Below are 20,532 nucleotides of genomic sequence, written 5' to 3' on the forward strand. Positions count from 1 at the left end.
AATGACATTTGTGCCCCTGTACGCGGAGGGGCAGTTGACTGGCATATCTCCCCTGGAGGGTACAGCGCCCTCCCCTTCCTCTGGGTGGGGACTTGAACCCGCAGCCCCTTTGGTGACAAGTCCAGAGCCCTAGAGCCCTGGACACGCCTCCACACTGCCACTGGTGTAGCCAGCAAGGAGTCCCTCTCTGGGGAAAGAAAGGACAGGGGACCTCCTGTCTCCTCTCCTGAGGCTGACGAAGAGCGCGATTCGAAAAATCCAGCTGTCTGTCTTGACCCTCTGAGCAGGCCGGGCTACCAGAGTCCTGGGTCTTGTCTGATCCGGTCGGGCGCTGGGAAAAACCGTCTGATATATATGTCACCCCGAGCTCCAGCGTACCCCAGCGCTGTGAGACTGTGGGGTTCATACACACACACCGAGCTCCACCGTACCCCAGCGCTGTGCCACTGGGGGGTTCATCCATACACCCCGAGCTCCTCTGTACCCCAGCGCTGTGAGACTGTGGGGTTCATCCACACACCCCGAGCTCCACCGTACCCCAGCGCTGTGAGACTGTGGGGTTCATCCATACACCTCGAGCTCCTCTGTACCCCAGCGCTGTGAGACTGGGGGGTTCATCCACACACCCTGAGCTCCACCGTACCCCAGCGCTGTGCCACTGTGGGGTTCATCCACACACCTCGAGCTCCTCTGCACCCCAGCGCTGTGCCAATGTGGGGTTCATACAGTCACCCCGAGCTCCTCTGTACCCCAGCGCTGTGACACTGTGGGGTTCATCCACACACCCCGAGCTCCTCTGTACCCCAGCACTGTGACACTGGGGGGTTCATCCACACACCCTGAGCTCCACCGTACCCCAGCGCTGTGCCACTGTGGGGTTCATACACACACCCCGAGCTCCTCTGTACCCCAGCGCTGTGAGACTGTGGGGTTCATACACTCACCCCGAGCTCCTCTGTACCCCAGCGCTGTGCCACTGTGGGGTTCATACACACACCCCGAGCTCCTCTGTACCCCAGCGTTGTGCCACTGTGGGGTTCATACACTCACCCCGAGCTCCTCTGTACCCCAGCGCTGTGACACTGTGGGGTTCATCCACACACCCCGAGCTCCTCTGTACCCCAGCGCTGTGACACTGGGGGGTTCATCCACACACCCCGAGCTCCACCGTACCCCAGCGCTGTGCCACTGTGGGGTTCATACACTCACCCCGAGCTCCTCTGTACCCCAGCGCTGTGCCACTGTGGGGTTCATACACACACCCCGAGCTCCTCTGTACCCCAGCGCTGTGCCACTGTGGGGGTTCATACACTCACCCCGAGCTCCACCGTACCCCAGCAGTGCGACACTGGGGGCTTGAGGAGAAACACCACTGAAGACTCCAGTGCCGCTACTGGGGGGGGAGGAGTGGAGCGGTCAGGGCTGAGAGGCCGTGGTCTCAGAGTGTACAGTAACTTCTGTTGGACGTCCCAAACTCCATGAGCTGGTCAGTCCGGTCAGTCTGCGTCTGTCCACTGTCCTGGGCATCACCCCGTTGCAGCTGCTGGACGAAAAGGGCTTCGCTACTCCTCGTGAACTTTCACTTTTTACTGCCTTTCGGCAACAGGATCTCCTTCACTTACACAGAGTCTGACTGACCACTGACCCACTGACTGACCTACAGGCACACCAATTAACAAACTGACTGACCACTGACCCACTGACTGACCTACAGGCACACTAATTGACAAACTGACTGACCACTGACCCACTGACTGACCTACAGGCACACCAATTAACAAACTGACCGACCACTGACCCACTGACTGACCTACAGACACACCAATTGACAAACTGACTGACCACTGACCCACTGACTGACCTACAGACACACTAATTAACAAACTGACTGACCTACAGGCACACTAATTGACAAACTGACTGACCTACAGACACACTAATTGACAAACTGACTGACTACTGACCCACTGACTGACCTACAGGCACACTTATTGACAAACTGACTGACCACTGACCCACTGACTGACCTACAGACACACCAATTGACAAACTGACTGACCACTGACCCACTGACTGACCTACAGACACACTAATTGACAAACTGACTGACCACTGACCCACTGACTGACCTACAGACACACTAATTGACAAACTGACTGACCACTGACCCACTGACTGACCTACAGACACACTAATTGACAAACTGACTGACCACTGACCCACTGACTGACCTACAGACACACTAATTGACAAACTGACTGACCACTGACCCACTGACTGACCTACAGACACACTAATTGACAAACTGACTGACTACTGACCCACTGACTGACCTACAGACACACCAATTGACAAACTGACTGACCACTGACCCACTGACTGACCTACAGACACACTAATTGACAAACTGACTGACCACTGACCCACTGACTGACCTACAGACACACTAATTGACAAACTGACTGACCACTGGCAGACCTACTGACTGATTGACACTAACTGACCACTTACACACTGACTGACCGACCCACTAACGCACTGACTGACCACCGACACACTGGCCTACTAACAAACAGACTGACCACTGACACAAACGTACGCACTGATTGACACACACACACACAGACGCACTGACTGCTCGACTCACTGACTCACGGTCACTAACTACACACTGATGGACGGACACACTCGCTAGCACTGAGACCGACCGACGGTCAGGCTCACACACTGACACCTGAACTCACGCTGTCTGGTTGGCTAACATCCTGCTAGTGCTCTCTGTGTTCTGAAGGCTCTGGAAGACGTTTTCACAGTAATCTGCCTATTCAAGTGTGTGTGTGCATTTAAAGCTTAATAATAATAATAATAATAATGGGAGGAGATATAACATTTTTCAAAGTTCTAATGAATCTCTGTCTTCCAAATGATGTTTAAAATGAGATAAAAACATTTTTGTTTATTTACACATCTAGCTTCTACAATCGCTATGCCTTTCCCACTATTATCTCCTCTCTCTCTCACTGTGTCTCCTGTCCTGTTGTGTGTGTTTATCACTGAGGGATTCTCCGTGATCTCCTCTCTCTCACTGTCTCCTGTCCTGCTGTGTGTGTTACTGAGAGATTTAGTGACTCTCACTATATATTTTAAAAAACAAACACAAGAACAGGAGACAAATAGAGAGGAAAACAGTGGGAAGGGCAGATCTTATAGAAACTAGCACTTTGTTTCCTTTAACAATACTTTACAATTATTAAAAGACAAGAACATATTAAATTTCATTTAAAATACTACATATATATGAATAAAATGTTTTAAGAGATGAAGAGATTGATGATTAAATATTCTAATTATAATAAAGACGATACTGAAATAAAGATACATTCTGGATAAGAAACCATCTGTGTGTGTCTTATCTACTTGCTCTGTCTCTTTCCCTAGCTATTTCAATACTGAGAGCAGACTCTTACTGGAGACACTATAGACACACACCTGTACAGACTCTTACTGGAGACACTGTACAGACACACACACCTGTACAGACTCTTACTGGAGACACTGTACAGACACACACCTGTACAGACTCTTACTGGAGACACTGTATAGACACACACACCTGTACAGACTCTTACTGGAGACACTGTACAGACACACACCTGTACAGACTCTTACTGGAGACACTGTAGAGACACACACCTGTACAGACTCTTACTGGAGACACTGTACAGACACACACACCTGTACAGACTCTTACTGGAGACACTGTACAGACACACACCTGTACAGACTCTTACTGGAGACACTGTACAGACACACACACCTGTACAGACTCTTACTGGAGACACTGTACAGACACACACCTGTACAGACTCTTACTGGAGACACTGTAGAGACACACACCTGTACAGACTCTTACTGGAGACACTGTACAGACACACACACCTGTACAGACTCTTACTGGAGACACTGTACAGACACACACACCTGTACAGACTCTTACTGGAGACACTGTACAGACACACACACCTGTACAGACTCTTACTGGAGACACTGTACAGACACACACCTGTACAGACTCTTACTGGAGACACTGTATAGACACACACCTGTACAGACTCTTACTGGAGACACTGTATAGACACACACCTGTACAGACTCTTACTGGAGACACTGTACAGACACACACACCTGTACAGACTCTTACTGGAGACACTGTACAGACACACACCTGTACAGACTCTTACTGGAGACACTGTACAGACACACACACCTGTACAGACTCTTACTGGAGACACTGTACAGACACACACCTGTACAGACTCTTACTGGAGACACTGTAGAGACACACACCTGTACAGACTCTTACTGGAGACACTGTACAGACACACACACCTGTACAGACTCTTACTGGAGACACTGTATAGACACACACACCTGTACAGACTCTTACTGGAGACACTGTACAGACACACACACCTGTACAGACTCTTACTGGAGACACTGTACAGACACACACCTGTACAGACTCTTACTGGAGACACTGTATAGACACACACCTGTACAGACTCTTACTGGAGACACTGTATAGACACACACCTGTACAGACTCTTACTGGAGACACTGTATAGACACACACACCTGTACAGACTCTTACTGGAGACACTGTATAGACACACACCTGTACAGACTCTTACTGGAGACACTGTACAGACACACACCTGTACAGACTCTTACTGGAGACACTGTATAGACACACACACCTGTACAGACTCTTACTGGAGACACTGTACAGACACACACCTGTACAGACTCTTACTGGAGACACTGTATAGACACACACCTGTACAGACTCTTACTGGAGACACTGTACAGACACACACCTGTACAGACTCTTACTGGAGACACTGTACAGACACACACCTGTACAGACTCTTACTGGAGACACTATAGACACACACCTGTACAGACTCTTACTGGAGACACTGTACAGACACACATCTGTACAGACTCTTACTGGAGACACTGTACAGACACACACCTGTACAGACTCTTACTGGAGACACTATAGACACACACCTGTACAGACTCTTACTGGAGACACTGTACAGACACACACCTGTACAGACTCTTACTGGAGACACTGTACAGACACACACCTGTACAGACTCTTACTGGAGACACTATAGACACACATCTGTACAGACTCTTACTGGAGACACTGTACAGACACACACCTGTACAGACTCTTACTGGAGACACTGTACAGACACACACCTGTACAGACTCTTACTGGAGACACTGTATAGACACACACCTGTACAGACTCTTACTGGAGACACTGTAGAGACACACACCTGTACAGACTCTTACTGGAGACACTGTATAGACACACACCTGTACAGACTCTTACTGGAGACACTGTATAGACACACACACCTGTACAGACTCTTACTGGAGACACTGTACAGACACACACCTGTACAGACTCTTACTGGAGACACTGTACAGACACACACCTGTACAGACTCTTACTGGAGACACTGTATAGACACACACCTGTACAGACTCTTACTGGAGACACTGTATAGACACACACACCTGTACAGACTCTTACTGGAGACACTGTATAGACACACACACCTGTACAGACTCTTACTGGAGACACTGTATAGACACACACCTGTACAGACTCTTACTGGAGACACTGTATAGACACACACACCTGTACAGACTCTTACTGGAGACACTGTATAGACACACACACCTGTACAGACTCTTACTGGAGACACTGTATAGACACACACCTGTACAGACTCTTACTGGAGACACTGTACAGACACACAGCTGTACAGACTCTTACTGGAGACACAGTACAGACACACAGCTGTACAGACTCTTACTGGAGACACTGTATAGACACACACACACCTGTACAGACTCTTACTGGAGACACTGTATAGACACACACCTGTACAGACTCTTACTGGAGACACTGTATAGACACACACACCTGTACAGACTCGACATTGTATAGACACACTTTAGCCAGTGTTTATCAATCCTGAGTCTGGGCCCTTAATCACTGTTGCTAATTAGTTTCTATAACCAATTTCATTGTTTTGACTTTTTTCTGCACCCAGACTTTGGTTTCAAATGTACCCAGCTTAAGGGACTGTGTATCATTTACATTTATTACAGACTGGACAGCCCAGAGCTCAGGTCTCAGAGCTGTATCTTACACTCAAACACGGAGTTTCTCCTCAAGTGCAACTGGTCAGATTTCAGCACAGATGCAGCACGTAAACACACACAGATATACCAACTCTGATCTCATAGACCTTCACACACAAAATTACACAGACACAGCATGATCACGCACATACAGACACACTCGGACCTCTCAGACCCTCAGACACAAAATTACACACACAGACACACTCTGAACTCTCTGACCCACACACACAAAATTACACACACAGACACACTCTGAACTCTCTGACCCACACACACAAAATTACACACACAGACACACTCTGAACTCTCAGACCCTCAGACACAAAATTACACACACACACTCTGAACTCTCAGACCCTCAGACACAAAATTACACACACACACTCTGAACTCTCTGACCCACACACACAAAATTTCACACACAGACACACTCTGAACTCTCTGACCCACACACACAAAATTTCACACACAGACACACTCTGAACTCTCTGACCCACACACACAAAATTACACACACAGACACACTCTGAACTCTCTGACCCACACACACAGCATAATCACACACATGCACAAACTCACATGCACACACGTACAGACACGCTCTGAACTCTCAGACCCTCACACACAAAATTACACACACAGACACATGCACATACTCACACATACAGACGCACTCTGATCTCATAGACGCTCACACACACACACTTACACACAGCTCCAAACCCCAGGATATATTAAGATGTTGCACAAACCACGGTGATCTATTTAAGAGCTGTAAAAAAAAATCACGAATCGGCTCCAATCGGACACTTAAAAGTCGGGTTTTCTGCAGCTCCTACCGCGGCCCTTCTAATCGGAGGAAGCGGTATTTGCCGGGGAGGGGATAAATGCGCGGTCGCCTCTATTCGTGCCTTTACGGTAGCGGCGCTTTCCAATATGGCCGCGCCCGTGGAGTCCCCACGCCATGTCGGCGGGCCCGTCCCCTCCAGAAGCTTCTACCGCTCTCCGCCCGTATAAACACGCCGCGAGAGGGGAGGCCTGTGCTGGAAACCCCGTCGTGCCCTGATCTCGGGAATATCCGCCCCCACGGCGTCGGGCCTCGCTGTTGGTAGTGGTGTCGCCAGAGGGGGGTCGTCCGGACGCGAAAACAGCCGGGCGTCGGCTGCACCGAGGAGGGACCTCGTGACGGGACCGGCCTGGACTGCGGTGCCGAGGGTCCAGGTGAGCGAGCATCTTGTGTTTGTTTTTTAAAATATATAGTGAGAGTCACTAAATCTCTCAGTAACACACACAGCAGGACAGGAGACACAGTGAGAGAGAGGAGATCACGGAGAGTCCCTCAGTGATAAACACACACAACAGGACAGGAGACACAGTGAGAGAGAGGAGATCACGGAGAGTCCCTCAGTGATAAACACACACAACAGGACAGGAGACACAGTGAGAGAGAGGAGATCACAGGGAGCCCCTCAGTCATAAACACACACAGCAGGACAGGAGACACAGTGAGAGAGAGGAGATCACAGAGAATCCCTCAGTAATAAACACACACAACAGGACAGGAGACACAGTGAGAGAGAGGAGATCACAGAGAGTCCCTCAGTGATAAACACACACAGCAGGACAGGAGACACAGTGAGAGAGAGGAGATAATAGTGGGAAAGGCACAGCCATGACTCCCCCCGGGGCTGTGCCGCGGTGGGGCAGATCGTCTCCGGTCCCGGTCCCGGACGGTGTGTGTTTTCTGTGGCTGTGGGAACTCTGGAGGGAGGGGAGGGGAGGGGGTGGGAGCGGGTTCAAGTCTCGGCCGGGGTGAAGCCCGGTCCAGCGGGGCCTCTGACCCACGATCACGCCGCCGGCCCGGCCCAGCGGGGCCTCTGACCCACGATCGCGCCGCCCGGCCCGATCCAGCGGGGCCTCTGACCCACGATCGCGCCACCCGGTCGAGAGCGGAGCCGCATTTCGAGCAGAACGCGGGGGCTGAGATCGGGGGACCCTCGGCTCAGGGAAGACCTCCCCTCCTCTTCGTTCGGTTCTGCGCCCCTGCTAGCGTGCCGGGGTACCCCGATACCACTGCCTCTTCTGCAGCTTGATGCAGTGTCGGGACGGGGGGAGGAGTCTCAGTACCGACCGAATGAAATCGGCCGAACCGATCTTAATATCACCCTGCAGCTCCCAGCTGACACAGCCCACTGGAGCCCAGCAGGGGGGAGCCTGGCCAGTACCTGGAGGGGAGACTCCTGGGAAAGCTGAGGCTGCTGCTGGGAGAGGTGTGAGTGGGGCCAGCAGGGGGCGCTCACCCTGCGGTCTGTGTGGGTCCTCATGCCCCAGTATAGTGACGGGGACACTAGACTGTAAACAGGCGCCGTCCTTCAGATGAGACGTCAAACCGAGGTCCTGACTCTCTGTGGTCATTAACAATCCCGGGGTGTCTCTCGACAAGAGTAGGGGTGTTACCCCAGTGTCCTGGCCAAATTCCCCCCCCTGGCCTTTACCCCTCATGGCCTCCTAATAACCCCCCTCTCTGAACTGGCTCCATCCCTCTGCTCTCCTCCCCACTGAGAGCTGGTGTGTGTGAGAGGACTGGAGCATCATCCAGGTGGGGCTGCACACTGGTGGGGGTAGTGGGATTCCCCCTGACCTGGGAAGAGCTCTGGGTGGAGGGTCCAGACAGGGGCTGTACAAGTGTGAGGGATTATTATTATTAATGACTCTTTCTGCCTCTAAAAAAATCTCAAACTTCTGATGCCTCAGAGGTGATGTGCGTCTCTGTGCCTTGTGGCTCCCTGTTCTTCATGTTTCATAAGTTGGTCTTATCGCGTTTCATGATCTCTCCAATTCAAATCGACATTCAAATCACCTGGGAATGACTGTCGTTCTACTGCCAAAACAAATACCAGCACGCTCTCTCAGTGCAGTGTTAATGTACTGGAGTGTCCAGTCAGTGTGTCTGTATTAACCCCTCTCTCTCTCAGTGCAGTGTTAATGTACTGGAGTGTCCAGTCAGTGTGTCTGTATGAACCCCTCTCTCTCTCAGTGCAGCGTTAATGTACTGGAGTGTCCAGTCAGTGTGTGTGTATGAACCCCTCTCTCTCTCAGTGCAGTGTTAATGTACTGGAGTGTCCAGTCAGTGTGTCTGTATGAACCCCTCTCTCTCTCAGTGCAGTGTTAATGTACTGGAGTGTCCAGTCAGTGTGTCTGTATGAACCCCTCTCTCTCTCAGTGCAGTGTTAATGTACTGGAGTGTCCAGTCAGTGTGTCTGTATTAACCCCTCTCTCTCTCAGTGCAGTGTTAATGTACTGGAGTGTCCAGTCAGTGTGTCTGTATTAACCCCTCTCTCTCTCAGTGCAGTGTTAATGTACTGGAGTGTCCAGTCAGTGTGTCTGTATGAACCCCTCTCTCTCTCAGTGCAGTGTTAATGTACTGGAGTGTCCAGTCTGTGTGTCTGTATTAACCCCTCTCTCTCTCTCTCTCTCATTAGGCAGTATGGCCGAGGGCAGAGGCAACAGGCCCAACCCACAGAACCTTCAAGGCCTCCTGCGGTTGGCTGTGGAGGCTGGCTCCGCCTCCGATGAGCCCGCCCCCACGGAGCCCATGTCCGAGGAGGTAACTGCCCAAGGGGCGCCGAGCTCGAGTCCGCCCGCCCGCCCGCGCCGGTCAGTCTGTGACCGCGGCGCCCTCGAGGCCGGAGCTGCGGACAAGCGTCGGAGTTTTCCTCTGCAGTGTGTCTGCGTGACTCTTCCCCGTGGGCATGGAGACAGACAGGCCTGATTATGTCCATGTAATAAATATAATAGGGATATATAATAAGAAATACATAGATATTATATATATGTATGATAATAAATTACATAGGAATAAGTATATATATTAACAGGCTCGATTATATTGATCCCTCATGTAATATATATAATAGGAATATATCATTGTTATATAATAAATGCAGAAATATATCAGACCATATTATATATAACCGTATTCAAGAAAGTATAATATGGGTATATAATAATTATTTACTAATAAGTATATGCTTTATATATAGTAGGCCCTATTATATTTAAATCCAAAGTATATTTACATCTAGAACATGTATTATATATTAGTTATGTCGTATTTTATGTATGTTATTTCTTCTATATATCCCTATAATGTTTCTCTCTAGTATATGATTATTATTCCTGTTGTTATTATTTATATCCTCCAAAATGCAGAAGTGTCTGGGGTGTGTTACTGTGATGAGTCTGTATCTGGGCGTCTCGGTTTGTGCCAGTCCAGCCCCTGCAGCTCCCAGCTCACACACCCCACTGGAGCCCAGCAGGCGGGACCCTGGCCAGTACCTGGAGGGGAGACTCCTGGGAAAGCTGAGGCTGCTGCTGGGAGAGGTGTGAGTGGGGCCAGGAGGGGGCGCTCACCCTGCGGTCTGTGTGGGTCCTCATGCCCCAGTATAGTGACGGGGACACTAGACTGTAAACAGGCGCCGTCCTTCGGATGAGACGTCAAACCGAGGTCCTGACTCTCTGTGGTCATTAACAATCCCGGGGTGTCTCTCGACAAGAGTAGGGGTGTTACCCCAGTGTCCTGGCCAAATTCCCCCTCTGGCCTTTACCCCTCATGGCCTCCTAATAACCCCCCTCTCTGAACTGGCTCCATCCCTCTGCTCTCCTCCCACTGAGAGCTGGTGTGTGTGAGAGGACTGGAGCATCATCCAGGTGGGGCTGCACACTGGTGGGGGTAGTGGGGTTCCCCCTGACCTGGGAAGAGCTCTGGGTGGAGGGTCCAGACAGGGGCTGTAGAGGTGTGAGGGGTTATTGACATCCTCATGTACGTCACTTAGCAGAGCTGTCTGACTGAATGAGATCGGGGAGAAAGTGATGGTTCATCTTGCTGTCGGCTTCGCGAGAGTTCGACTCCTTGTCCGGGCCACCCTGGACGTTGGGGGTAACGGCTGACACGTGTGCTGTCAGCTCTGCCTCGGTGTCGGGGTGGTCTTAGCGGGGCTCGACGGGCTCTGATCTGCGTAGGCGGGGCCTGGTGGGATACGTGCCCCCCCCCCCAACCCACACGCCCTCCTGAACTCCGGCTCTGCGCCCCTGTCTGTGTCCCAGAGGAAGGCCTGGCTGCGGGAGGCGCTGGCGGAGGCCTGCAGGGGGCAGCTGGACGAGGTGGAGCAGATGAGGCGGTGCCTGGACGTCCTGCGCAGGCCCGAGCGCGGCGAGGAGGAGGAGGGGGAGGAGGAGGAGGAGGGGGGCGCCGCGGAGTCGGCCCTGGACCTGCTGTCCGAGCTGTGCGAGAATCTGGACAACGCCCGGGGTGAGGCCCCTCTCCCTCTTTCTTTATCCCTCTTCCCCCTCTCCCTCCCTCCCTCTCTCTCTCTCTCTCTTTCCCCCTATCAATCAATTCAATTCAGTTCAATTCAAGGTGCTTTATGAGCATGACCGCTGGGTACAATCAGTGTTGCCAAAGCAAATAAAAATAATAAAATTAACATAGAACAAAACAAAAAATAGAAGTAAAATAAAATCTACAGACATCTCTCCCTCTATCACCCCTCTCTCACACTCACTCACACTCCCTCTCTCACACTCACTCACACTCCCTCTCTCACACTCACTCACACTCCCTCTCTCACACTCACTCACTCCCTCTCTCACACTCATTCACTCTCTCTCACTCACTCTCTCTCACTCACTCTCTCTCACTCACACTCTCTCACTCACACTCTCTCACTCACACTCTCTCACTCTCTCACTCACACTCACACTCACACTCTCTCTCTCCCTCTCTCTCTGTCTCTCTCTCTCAATTCAATTCAGTTCAATTCCAGGTGCTTTATTAGCATGACCGATGGGTACAATCAGTGTTGCCAAAGCAAATACAAATAATAAAATTAACATGCAACAAAAAATAGAAGTAAAATAAAACCTACAGACATGTTACAGACATTTACAACAGAGACATATTATAAAATATATCTATCTCTATCCCTCTCTCTCCCTCTCCCCCTATCTCTCTCCCCCTCCTCACACCCCTCCCTCTCCCCCGCAGACCTGATGACCCTGGGGGGCCTGCAGCTCTGCGTGGCCCAGCGCCTGCGCGACGCGGCCCCCGGTGTGCGCTGGCGGGCCGCCCAGCTGCTGGCCGTCTGCTGCCAGAACCACCCGGAGGTGCAGTTCCACGCCCTGTCCCTGGGGGCGCTGTCCCCGCTGCTGGCGCTGGTGGATGCCGACCCCTGCCCCACGGTCAGGGTGAAGGCGCTGTACGCGGTTTCCTGTGAGTCTCACGGCGCTGTGCTGGGGGGGGGCGGTCCTTGGGAGGGGAGCTGTGCTGGAGGGGGGGCTGTGCTGGAGGGGGGGCTGTGCTGTGCTGTGGGGGGGACTGTACTGGAGGGGGGCTGGGCTGTGGAGGGACTGTGCTGGAGGGGGGCTGGGCTGTGGAGGGACTGTGCTGGAGGGGGGCTGGGGTGTGGAGGGGAGGGGCTGGGCTGGGGGGGGGGCTGTGCTGTGGAGGGGAGGGGCTGGGCTGGAGGGGGGGCTGTGCTGTGGAGGGGAGGGGCTGGGCTGGAGGGGGGGCTGTGCTGTGGAGGGGAGCTCTACTGGAGGGGGACTGTTCTGTGGGGGATTGTGCTGAGGAGCTGTGCTGTGCTGGGTTTGAGACGCCCGTCTGTCCCTCAGGTCTGGTGCGCGAGCAGGAAGCGGCGCTGCGGGAGTTCCTGTCACATGACGGGTTCTCCGTGCTGATGCGGGGGATGCAGTCGGACCACGAGAAGCTGCGAGTCAAGTCGGCCTTCCTGCTGCAGAGCCTGCTGGCCTCCCACGCCGAGCACAGAGGTACAGGGACGGGCAGAGGGGGGCAGAGGGGTACAGGGACAGGCAGGGACGGGCAGAGGGGTACAGGGGGAAACGGGGTGGGCAGATGTGACGATGGCTGACGTCAGTGTGGACTGACTGGGGCTGTTTTTGATTCCGGGTCGCAGGGCCACTTAAGTCCCAGCAAGCAATGGGAGCAAGGCAGGGTACACCCTGGACAGGACACCAGTCCATCACAGGACACACACACACCCACACCAGGGCCAATCCATCACAGGACACACACACACACACACACACTCACGCCAGGGCCAGTCCAACACAGGACAGACACACACATAGACACTCACACCAGAGCCAGTCCATCACAGGACACACTTACTCATATCTAGAGCCAGTTTTCCCAGAACCCAATTAACCCACCAGCATGTCTCTGGACTGTGGGAAGAACATTCAGCACCCTGAGGAAACCCACACAAATGCAAGACGAACATGCAAACTCCCCACAGACAGCGTTTTGGGGCTTTCTCAAGCTCTTACGATCCCAGGTGCACTTTCTGTAGAAACTGGATTTAATCCATCCTACCCTGTTTTTGTAGATAGCTAGGTAAGACTTTATTGATCCCGAAGGGGAATGGAGGTGTGACCGCAGCCCAGCCCAAGCCAAGATAAGTACAGCAATACGAAATAAAATCAATAGAGTTGGGTGTGTGCAAAATATGCTCATAGTCACTGTAAAACAATCCAGTATGTGCAAAAGTGCACACAGGTATAATCAGATTGAGTGTCCAACGAGTAGATCAGTGCACCATGCTGTCCACAGACGAGCAGATGAAGGTCTATCGGTCCTCGTCTTGGGCTGTCCGGTTCTGAAACAGGTTCGCTGTGGCGCACTAACGCGAAGTCTGCGTTTTCCGTTCCAGATACCCTGGTCTCCATGGGGATGGTGCAGCAGCTGGTGTCTCTCCTCCGGTGTCCCCCCAGCCCCTTTCACGAGCACGTGCTGGGCGCCCTCTGCTGGTGAGACAGGCAGCTGCGTCCCCCAGCGAAGCCTGGCGGCCGATCTCATTCCTGTTATAATAATAATAATTGCTTACACTTATATAGCGCTTTTCTGGACACTCCACTCAAAGCGCTTTACAGGTAATGGGGATCCCCTCCACCCCCACCAGTGTGCAGCCCCACCTGGATGATGCTCCAGTCCTCTCCCACACACCAGCTCTCAGTGGGGAGGAGAGCAGAGGGATGGAGCCAGTTCAGAGAGGGGGGTTATTAGGAGGCCATGAGGGGTAAAGGCCAGGGGGGGAATTTGGCCAGGACACTGGGGTAACACCCCTACTCTTGTCGAGAGACACCCCGGGATTGTTAATGACCACAGAGAGTCAGGACCTCGGTTTTACGTCTCGTCCGAAGGACGGTGCCTGTTTACAGTCTAGTGTCCCCGTCACTATACTGGGGCATGAGGACCCACACAGACCGCAGGGTGAGAGCGCCCCCTGCTGGCCCCACTAACACCTCTTCCAGCAGCAACCTTAGTTTTTCCCAGGAGGTCTCCCATCCAGGTACTGACCAGGCTCACACCTGCTGGGCTCCAGTGGGCTGCCAGTTGTGAGTTACAGGGTGACATGGCTGCTGGCTCCCACTGGCCCCACTGTTGCGTTAATGTGGGGAACGGCGGCGCTGTTCCTGTATTTCGGGGGTCGGAAAGAATCGGCATCGGTGATGAGCGCATTTCAGACCACAATGGCGGTAAAGTGTTATGGGGAGCGTTCTGGCGCACAATGGCTGCCGTCGCATCCTCCAGGGGGGGCTGCACCCTGGTGGGGGTGGAGGGGATCCCCATTACCTGTAAAGCGCTTTGAGTGGAGTGTCCAATTATTAATCACACAGTGACTGTTAAAACAGTTTCCACCACAGAAATAGAGGAAATACCCAGGTCTACGGGGCGCCGTGTTCTGCGCTTCAGAACGAGCCAACACAATGTCCGAGATGAACGACTCAAGAGAAGGTGTCCATGGGAATCGCAGCCAAGGGACCACAGAAGTGCCCGAGGTGGCGGTGTGTGGCGTCGTGAAGAAATTAGTGCGTGCACATCTGTAGGGGAACAGGGGAGGTGTGCTCTGTCCAATAGTCATCCGATACAGTCACTGCCTCACAGCCTGACGCCCTCTGGAATGAGGCTGCAACTTCTGCCAATGGGAGCAAAAAAGCTCCCATTGGCCACAGAGCAGCAGATGAGCCCTTTTTCCACAGGCGTCTCGCCGACGTGCCACAGACTTATTTTTTTTTGCTTTTTAAAAGGCGAAACGGTTTGTCGTTCCCGGTAGCAACACGTGCCCCGAGTGGGACGAAGAAGCTCAAGCGTGACATCATCTGGAAATGGGCCCGCGCTCTGTCTTTTGTGTCGTGGTTTCAGTGAGGGAATTGCAAGCCTGGTAAAGGGGTGGCATTGCAGTGTGTGTCTGCTGAGTCCCTCTCCCCTCTCTCTTTCAGTCTGGTGTGTGATTTTCCGCGCGGAGTGACCGAGTGTCGGGACCCCGCCCTGGGCCTGGAGGAACTGCTCAAGGAGCGGACAAGAGAGCTGAAAGGCAGAGAGGAGTGTCAGGTACATCTGTCTGTATTAATCCCCCTCTCTCTCTCAGTGCAGTGTTACTGTACTGGAGTGTCCAGTCAGTGTGTGTATTAACCCCTCTCTCTCTCAGTGCAGTGTTAATGTACTGGAGTGTCCAGTCAGTGTGTCTGTATGAACCCCTCTCTCTCTCAGTGCAGTGTTAATGTACTGGAGTGTCCAGTCAGTGTGTGTGTATTAACCCCTCTCTCTCTCAGTGCAGTGTTAATGTACTGGAGTGTCCAGTCAGTGTGTCTGTATGAACCCCTCTCTCTCTCAGTGCAGTGTTAATGTACTGGAGTGTCCAGTCAGTGTGTGTGTATGAACCCCTCTCTCTCTCAGTGCAGTGTTAATGTACTGGAGTGTCCAGTCAGGGTGTCTGTATTAACCCCCCTCTCTCTCAGTGCGCATGTATTAAACCCCCTCTCTCTCAGTGCAGTGTTAATGTACTGGAGTGTCCAGTCAGTGTGTCTGTATGAACCCCTCTCTCTCTCAGTGCAGTGTTAATGTACTGGAGTGTCCAGTCAGTGTGTCTGTATGAACCCCTCTCTCTCTCAGTGCAGTGTTAATGTACTGTAGTGTCCAGTCAGTGTGTCTGTATGAACCCCTCTCTCTCTCAGTGCAGTGTTCATGTACTGGAGTGTCCAGTCAGTGTGTCTGTATGAACCCCTCTCTCTCTCAGTGCAGTGTTAATGTACTGGAGTGTCCAGTCAGTGTGTCTGTATTAACCCCTCTCTCTCTCAGTGCAGTGTTAATGTACTGGAGTGTCCAGTCAGTGTGTGTGTATTAACCCCCCTCTCTCTCTCAGTGCAGTGTTACTGTACTGGAGTGTCCAGTCAGTGTGCCTGTATTAACCCCTCTCTCTCTCAGTGCAGTGTTAATGTACTGGAGTGTCCAGTCAGTGTGTCTGTATGAACCCCTCTCTCTCTCAGTGCAGTGTTAATGTACTGGAGTGTCCAGTCAGTGTGTCTGTATTAACCCCTCTCTCTCTCAGTGCAGTGTTAATGTACTGGAGTGTCCAGTCAGTGTGTCTGTTAACCCCCCTCTCTCTCTCTTGCAGGAGGAGCTGGAGTTCTGTGAGCGATTGCTTGTGTCTTGTTTCCGCTCCCTGCCCCCTGAAGACAATGGAATGGACCGCTGAGTCACCTCCGATGGGCCAGATTACGTCCCCCTGCCCATCCTACTCCTGACCAGGGACGCGTTTCCTTAAAATTGTGACTGGGGTGAAATTTTGCTCTTGTACTGTCTGCCGAGTCTGTAAGTTGCGTCTCTGTCTGCACCTCTAATGGAGAGACCAGTGTCGACTGTCTGTCCTTCAGCTGGACAGGGTGGTTCACCTCTCATCCAGGACTGGGCAGGACAGGGACACAGGTTTATGCAGGGAAAGGTCCGCCAGGTGCCCAAATAACACTTCAAACACACTTGTTTGGGTTGTTTATCTGCTTTATTGTAATCTCCTGCGTGAAGATCTGCCTCTCACACTAGACTCTGCCCGTCTGGAGTGTCCTGGGCGCCGTTCCAGATGTCGGTGCTGCTCCATCAGTCTTTCGGCCCGCCCCTGCAGAAAAGTGTGTTGCTGTTTGTTTGTTTTTTTTAGAAAAACCCTCTTTGCTCGCCAGTTCTCCCAACAGCTGATGCTTCAGTGTTGATACCCCCACCCCCCCCAGTCCTGAAACGCTATGTGCTCTTTTCTTCCGCGTGTAATAAACATTGTTTCCTCAGCTGGACCGATGTCATCGCTGGTGTCTTTTTTTTTTTTAAGCGCTGATTAACAAGTTGGTCCAGGGGGTTAGGAGCTCAGATTCTGTTAGAGCTTCGTTAGGGTGTGGTGACCGACTCCGCCCGAGCCCCTCCTGCGGGCGTCTGTCTGCAGCGCCAGTGAGCCGCTGTGCTCCTGCGCGGGTGACAGGCGCTGTGGGTGGGGCGGGATGCCAGGAGGTGACAGCGCTCTGTCCACCAGCACAGAGGAAGCCTGCGCTCTCGTTATCCAAGTGGTTTTGTTTTTGTTTGTTTTGTAGTTGCTGTTCATTACGGGGGTCTTCAGGAAGAGGAAAACGATTCCTTAGCGCGGCGGTTCTCGAGCTTTTTTTGGCGGCTCGGCCAGGTCCTCCCGGTAACCTCCCAACGATGAGCGTAGGCACAGACCGCTAAGAAAGGGGTGTTTTTTTGCCTGCCTGTATGCGCCGTCTTGTAGCGGAATCCAAAAACGAATCGCTACCCTTTGAAGTTTTAAATTAAAAAAAAAAAGTACGAAGGCTCCAAATTAAAAACGCATCGCCTTACTCGGTGAATCTTCCACCGGCCCCGATGCAAAGCGCTCTGCTGTCAGACACTGGCAGGGATTCACTTTTCGGATACTTTCAGGACGTTGCTCCCCTTTCAGCGGACAGGCAACTCTCTCTCTCCCTATTCAAATTCTCGTTTGTGTTTGACCTGCTGGCGGCACACTTTCCTCTGTCTCCCTCTGGCCCCTGCTTTCACTGGGGAGCCCCGAGCCCTGCTGGGGGAGTTTGGGGAGGTGGGGGGGGGGGGTGTGGGCGTAGTCTGGGGGAGGCCGGCTGGATTGCGCAATAGGAGTACCGCGCTCCTCCTCGTCGCCTTTCCTGCTCACAGCTCCTGCAGGACGGTCTGTTCCTTCAGCCCGTCCCAGTCTGACGTCGCCTGGAGCACTGGGCACGATGTCTCGTTCAAACCGGGGGGCAGAGTCTCCGGCCGTGACTGGTCGGCCACGGCTGTACTGGTATCCCCGTTGTCCGTGAGGGGGTGTCCCGGGTGCGAGCCTCCGGCCCCCTCCAGAAGGCCAGCCCCCCTGGGCCGCAGGGTGATCGCGTTCTTGTGGTTTTACTTCTGGTCCGGTTTCCCGCAGAGCACTGGTCGCACTGCAGCCCAGCAGCAGCAGGGGGGCTCTCCGTTTCTCCGGGGGGGGGACAAACAAACACCCCAAGACCGCAACAGGGGGCACCCCACAAATCGCTGACTCCACCAGCTTGTCAGCCAATCCATTGCGGGAATCTCTTGTCCAGATCCCAGCTTACCTGGCTTCTGCTGTTTCCTCTCTCCTTGCGTGACAGTTGGATACTCCTCTCTCTCTCTCTCTCTCTCTCTCTCTCTCTCTCTCGCCCTCTCTCTCGCCCCCTGGTCCGTGACAGACAGCTCTGCTCACCCCCACACCTCTAGTGTGTGACTCATACAGAGACAGTACAGTGTGTGCAAATGACCAGACGGGGAGAAAGGGAGTGACAGGGAGGAGTGACACATGCAAAGTGCTCTAATCCTCAGCACTGTGCTGATTTGCACACTGTTACTCAGCAGGTGGAAGTCTGGCCTCCCAAAGGTGAGAATAAGAACTAAAACTGAGCGTGAGAGAGAGAGGGGTTCATACAGACACACTGACTGGACACTCCAGTACATTAACACTGCACTGAGAGAGAGAGGGGTTCATACAGACACACTGACTGGACACTCCAGTACATGAACACTGCACTGAGAGAGAGAGGGGTTAATACAGACACACTGACTGGACACTCCAGTACATTAACACTGCACTGAGAGACAGAGGGGTTCATACAGACACACTGACTGGACACTCCAGTACATTAACACTGCACTGAGAGAGAGAGGGGTTCATACAGACACACTGACTGGACACTCCAGTACATTAACACTGCACTGAGAGACAGAGGGGTTCATACAGACACACTGACTGGACACTCCAGTACATTAACACTGCACTGAGAGAGAGAGGGGTTCATACAGACACTGACTGGACACTCCAGTACATTAACACTGCACTGAGAGAGAGGGGTTCATACAGACACACTGACTGGACACTCCAGTACATTAACACTGCACTGAGAGAGAGGGGGGTTCATACACACACACTGACTGGACACTCCAGTACATTAACACTGCACTGAGAGAGAGGGGTTCATACAGACACACTGACTGGACACTCCAGTACATTATCACTGCACTGAGAGAGAGAGGGGTTCATACAGACACACTGACTGGACACTCCAGTACATTAACACTGCACTGAGAGAGAGAGAGAGGGGTTAATACAGACACACTGACTGGACACTCCAGTACATTAACACTGCACTGAGAGACAGAGGGGTTCATACAGACACACTGACTGGACACTCCAGTACATTAACACTGCACTGAGAGAGAGAGGGGTTCATACAGACACACTGACTGGACACTCCAGTACATTAACACTGCACTGAGAGACAGAGGGGTTCATACAGACACACTGACTGGACACTCCAGTACATTAACACTGCACTGAGAGAGAGAGGGGTTCATACAGACACTGACTGGACACTCCAGTACATTAACACTGCACTGAGAGAGAGGGGTTCATACAGACACACTGACTGGACACTCCAGTACATTAACACTGCACTGAGAGAGAGGGGGGTTCATACACACACACTGACTGGACACTCCAGTACATTAACACTGCACTGAGAGAGAGGGGTTCATACAGACACACTGACTGGACACTCCAGTACATTATCACTGCACTGAGAGAGAGAGGGGTTCATACAGACACACTGACTGGACACTCCAGTACATTAACACTGCACTGAGAGAGAGAGAGAGGGGTTAATACAGACACACTGACTGGACACTCCAGTACATTAACACTGCACTGAGAGAGAGAGAGGGGTTCATACAGACACACTGACTGGACACTCCAGTACATGAACACTGCACTGAGAGAGAGAGGGGTTCATACAGACACACTGACTGGACACTCCAGTACATTAACACTGCACTGAGAGAGAGAGGGGTTCATACAGACACACTGACTGGACACTCCAGTACATTAACACTGCACTGAGAGAGAGAGGGGTTAATACACACACACTGACTGGACA

General features: G+C 52.4%; 1 protein-coding gene and 1 long non-coding RNA gene across 2 annotated transcripts; one reads left to right on the forward strand and one right to left on the reverse strand.

Moving 5' to 3' along the window:
* Window positions 1–1,791: 1,791 nt before the first annotated feature.
* On the reverse strand, window positions 1,792–2,480 carry LOC138240745 (uncharacterized). The gene is made up of 3 exons (XR_011189989.1): window positions 2,009–2,480; window positions 1,894–1,925; window positions 1,792–1,861 (listed from the first exon to the last, which is right to left on the reverse strand). It is a non-coding gene; the product is annotated as an uncharacterized lncRNA (long non-coding RNA).
* Window positions 2,481–7,137: 4,657 nt separating this feature from the next.
* On the forward strand, window positions 7,138–17,373 carry hspbp1 (HSPA (heat shock 70kDa) binding protein, cytoplasmic cochaperone 1). Its single transcript, XM_069191916.1, has 8 exons — window positions 7,138–7,452; window positions 9,714–9,838; window positions 11,338–11,542; window positions 12,278–12,502; window positions 12,904–13,059; window positions 13,962–14,058; window positions 15,532–15,643; window positions 16,707–17,373. The coding sequence occupies exons 2-8, from the start codon at window positions 9,719–9,721 to the stop codon at window positions 16,785–16,787; spliced, it is 996 nt and encodes a 331-aa protein (XP_069048017.1). The 5' UTR covers window positions 7,138–7,452; window positions 9,714–9,718; the 3' UTR covers window positions 16,788–17,373.
* The last annotated feature ends 3,159 nt before the right edge of the window (window positions 17,374–20,532 follow it).

The sequence above is a fragment of the Lepisosteus oculatus genome, chromosome 7, assembly GCF_040954835.1.
Source record: "Lepisosteus oculatus isolate fLepOcu1 chromosome 7, fLepOcu1.hap2, whole genome shotgun sequence".
In the NCBI taxonomy this organism is placed as follows: domain Eukaryota; kingdom Metazoa; phylum Chordata; class Actinopteri; order Semionotiformes; family Lepisosteidae; genus Lepisosteus; species Lepisosteus oculatus.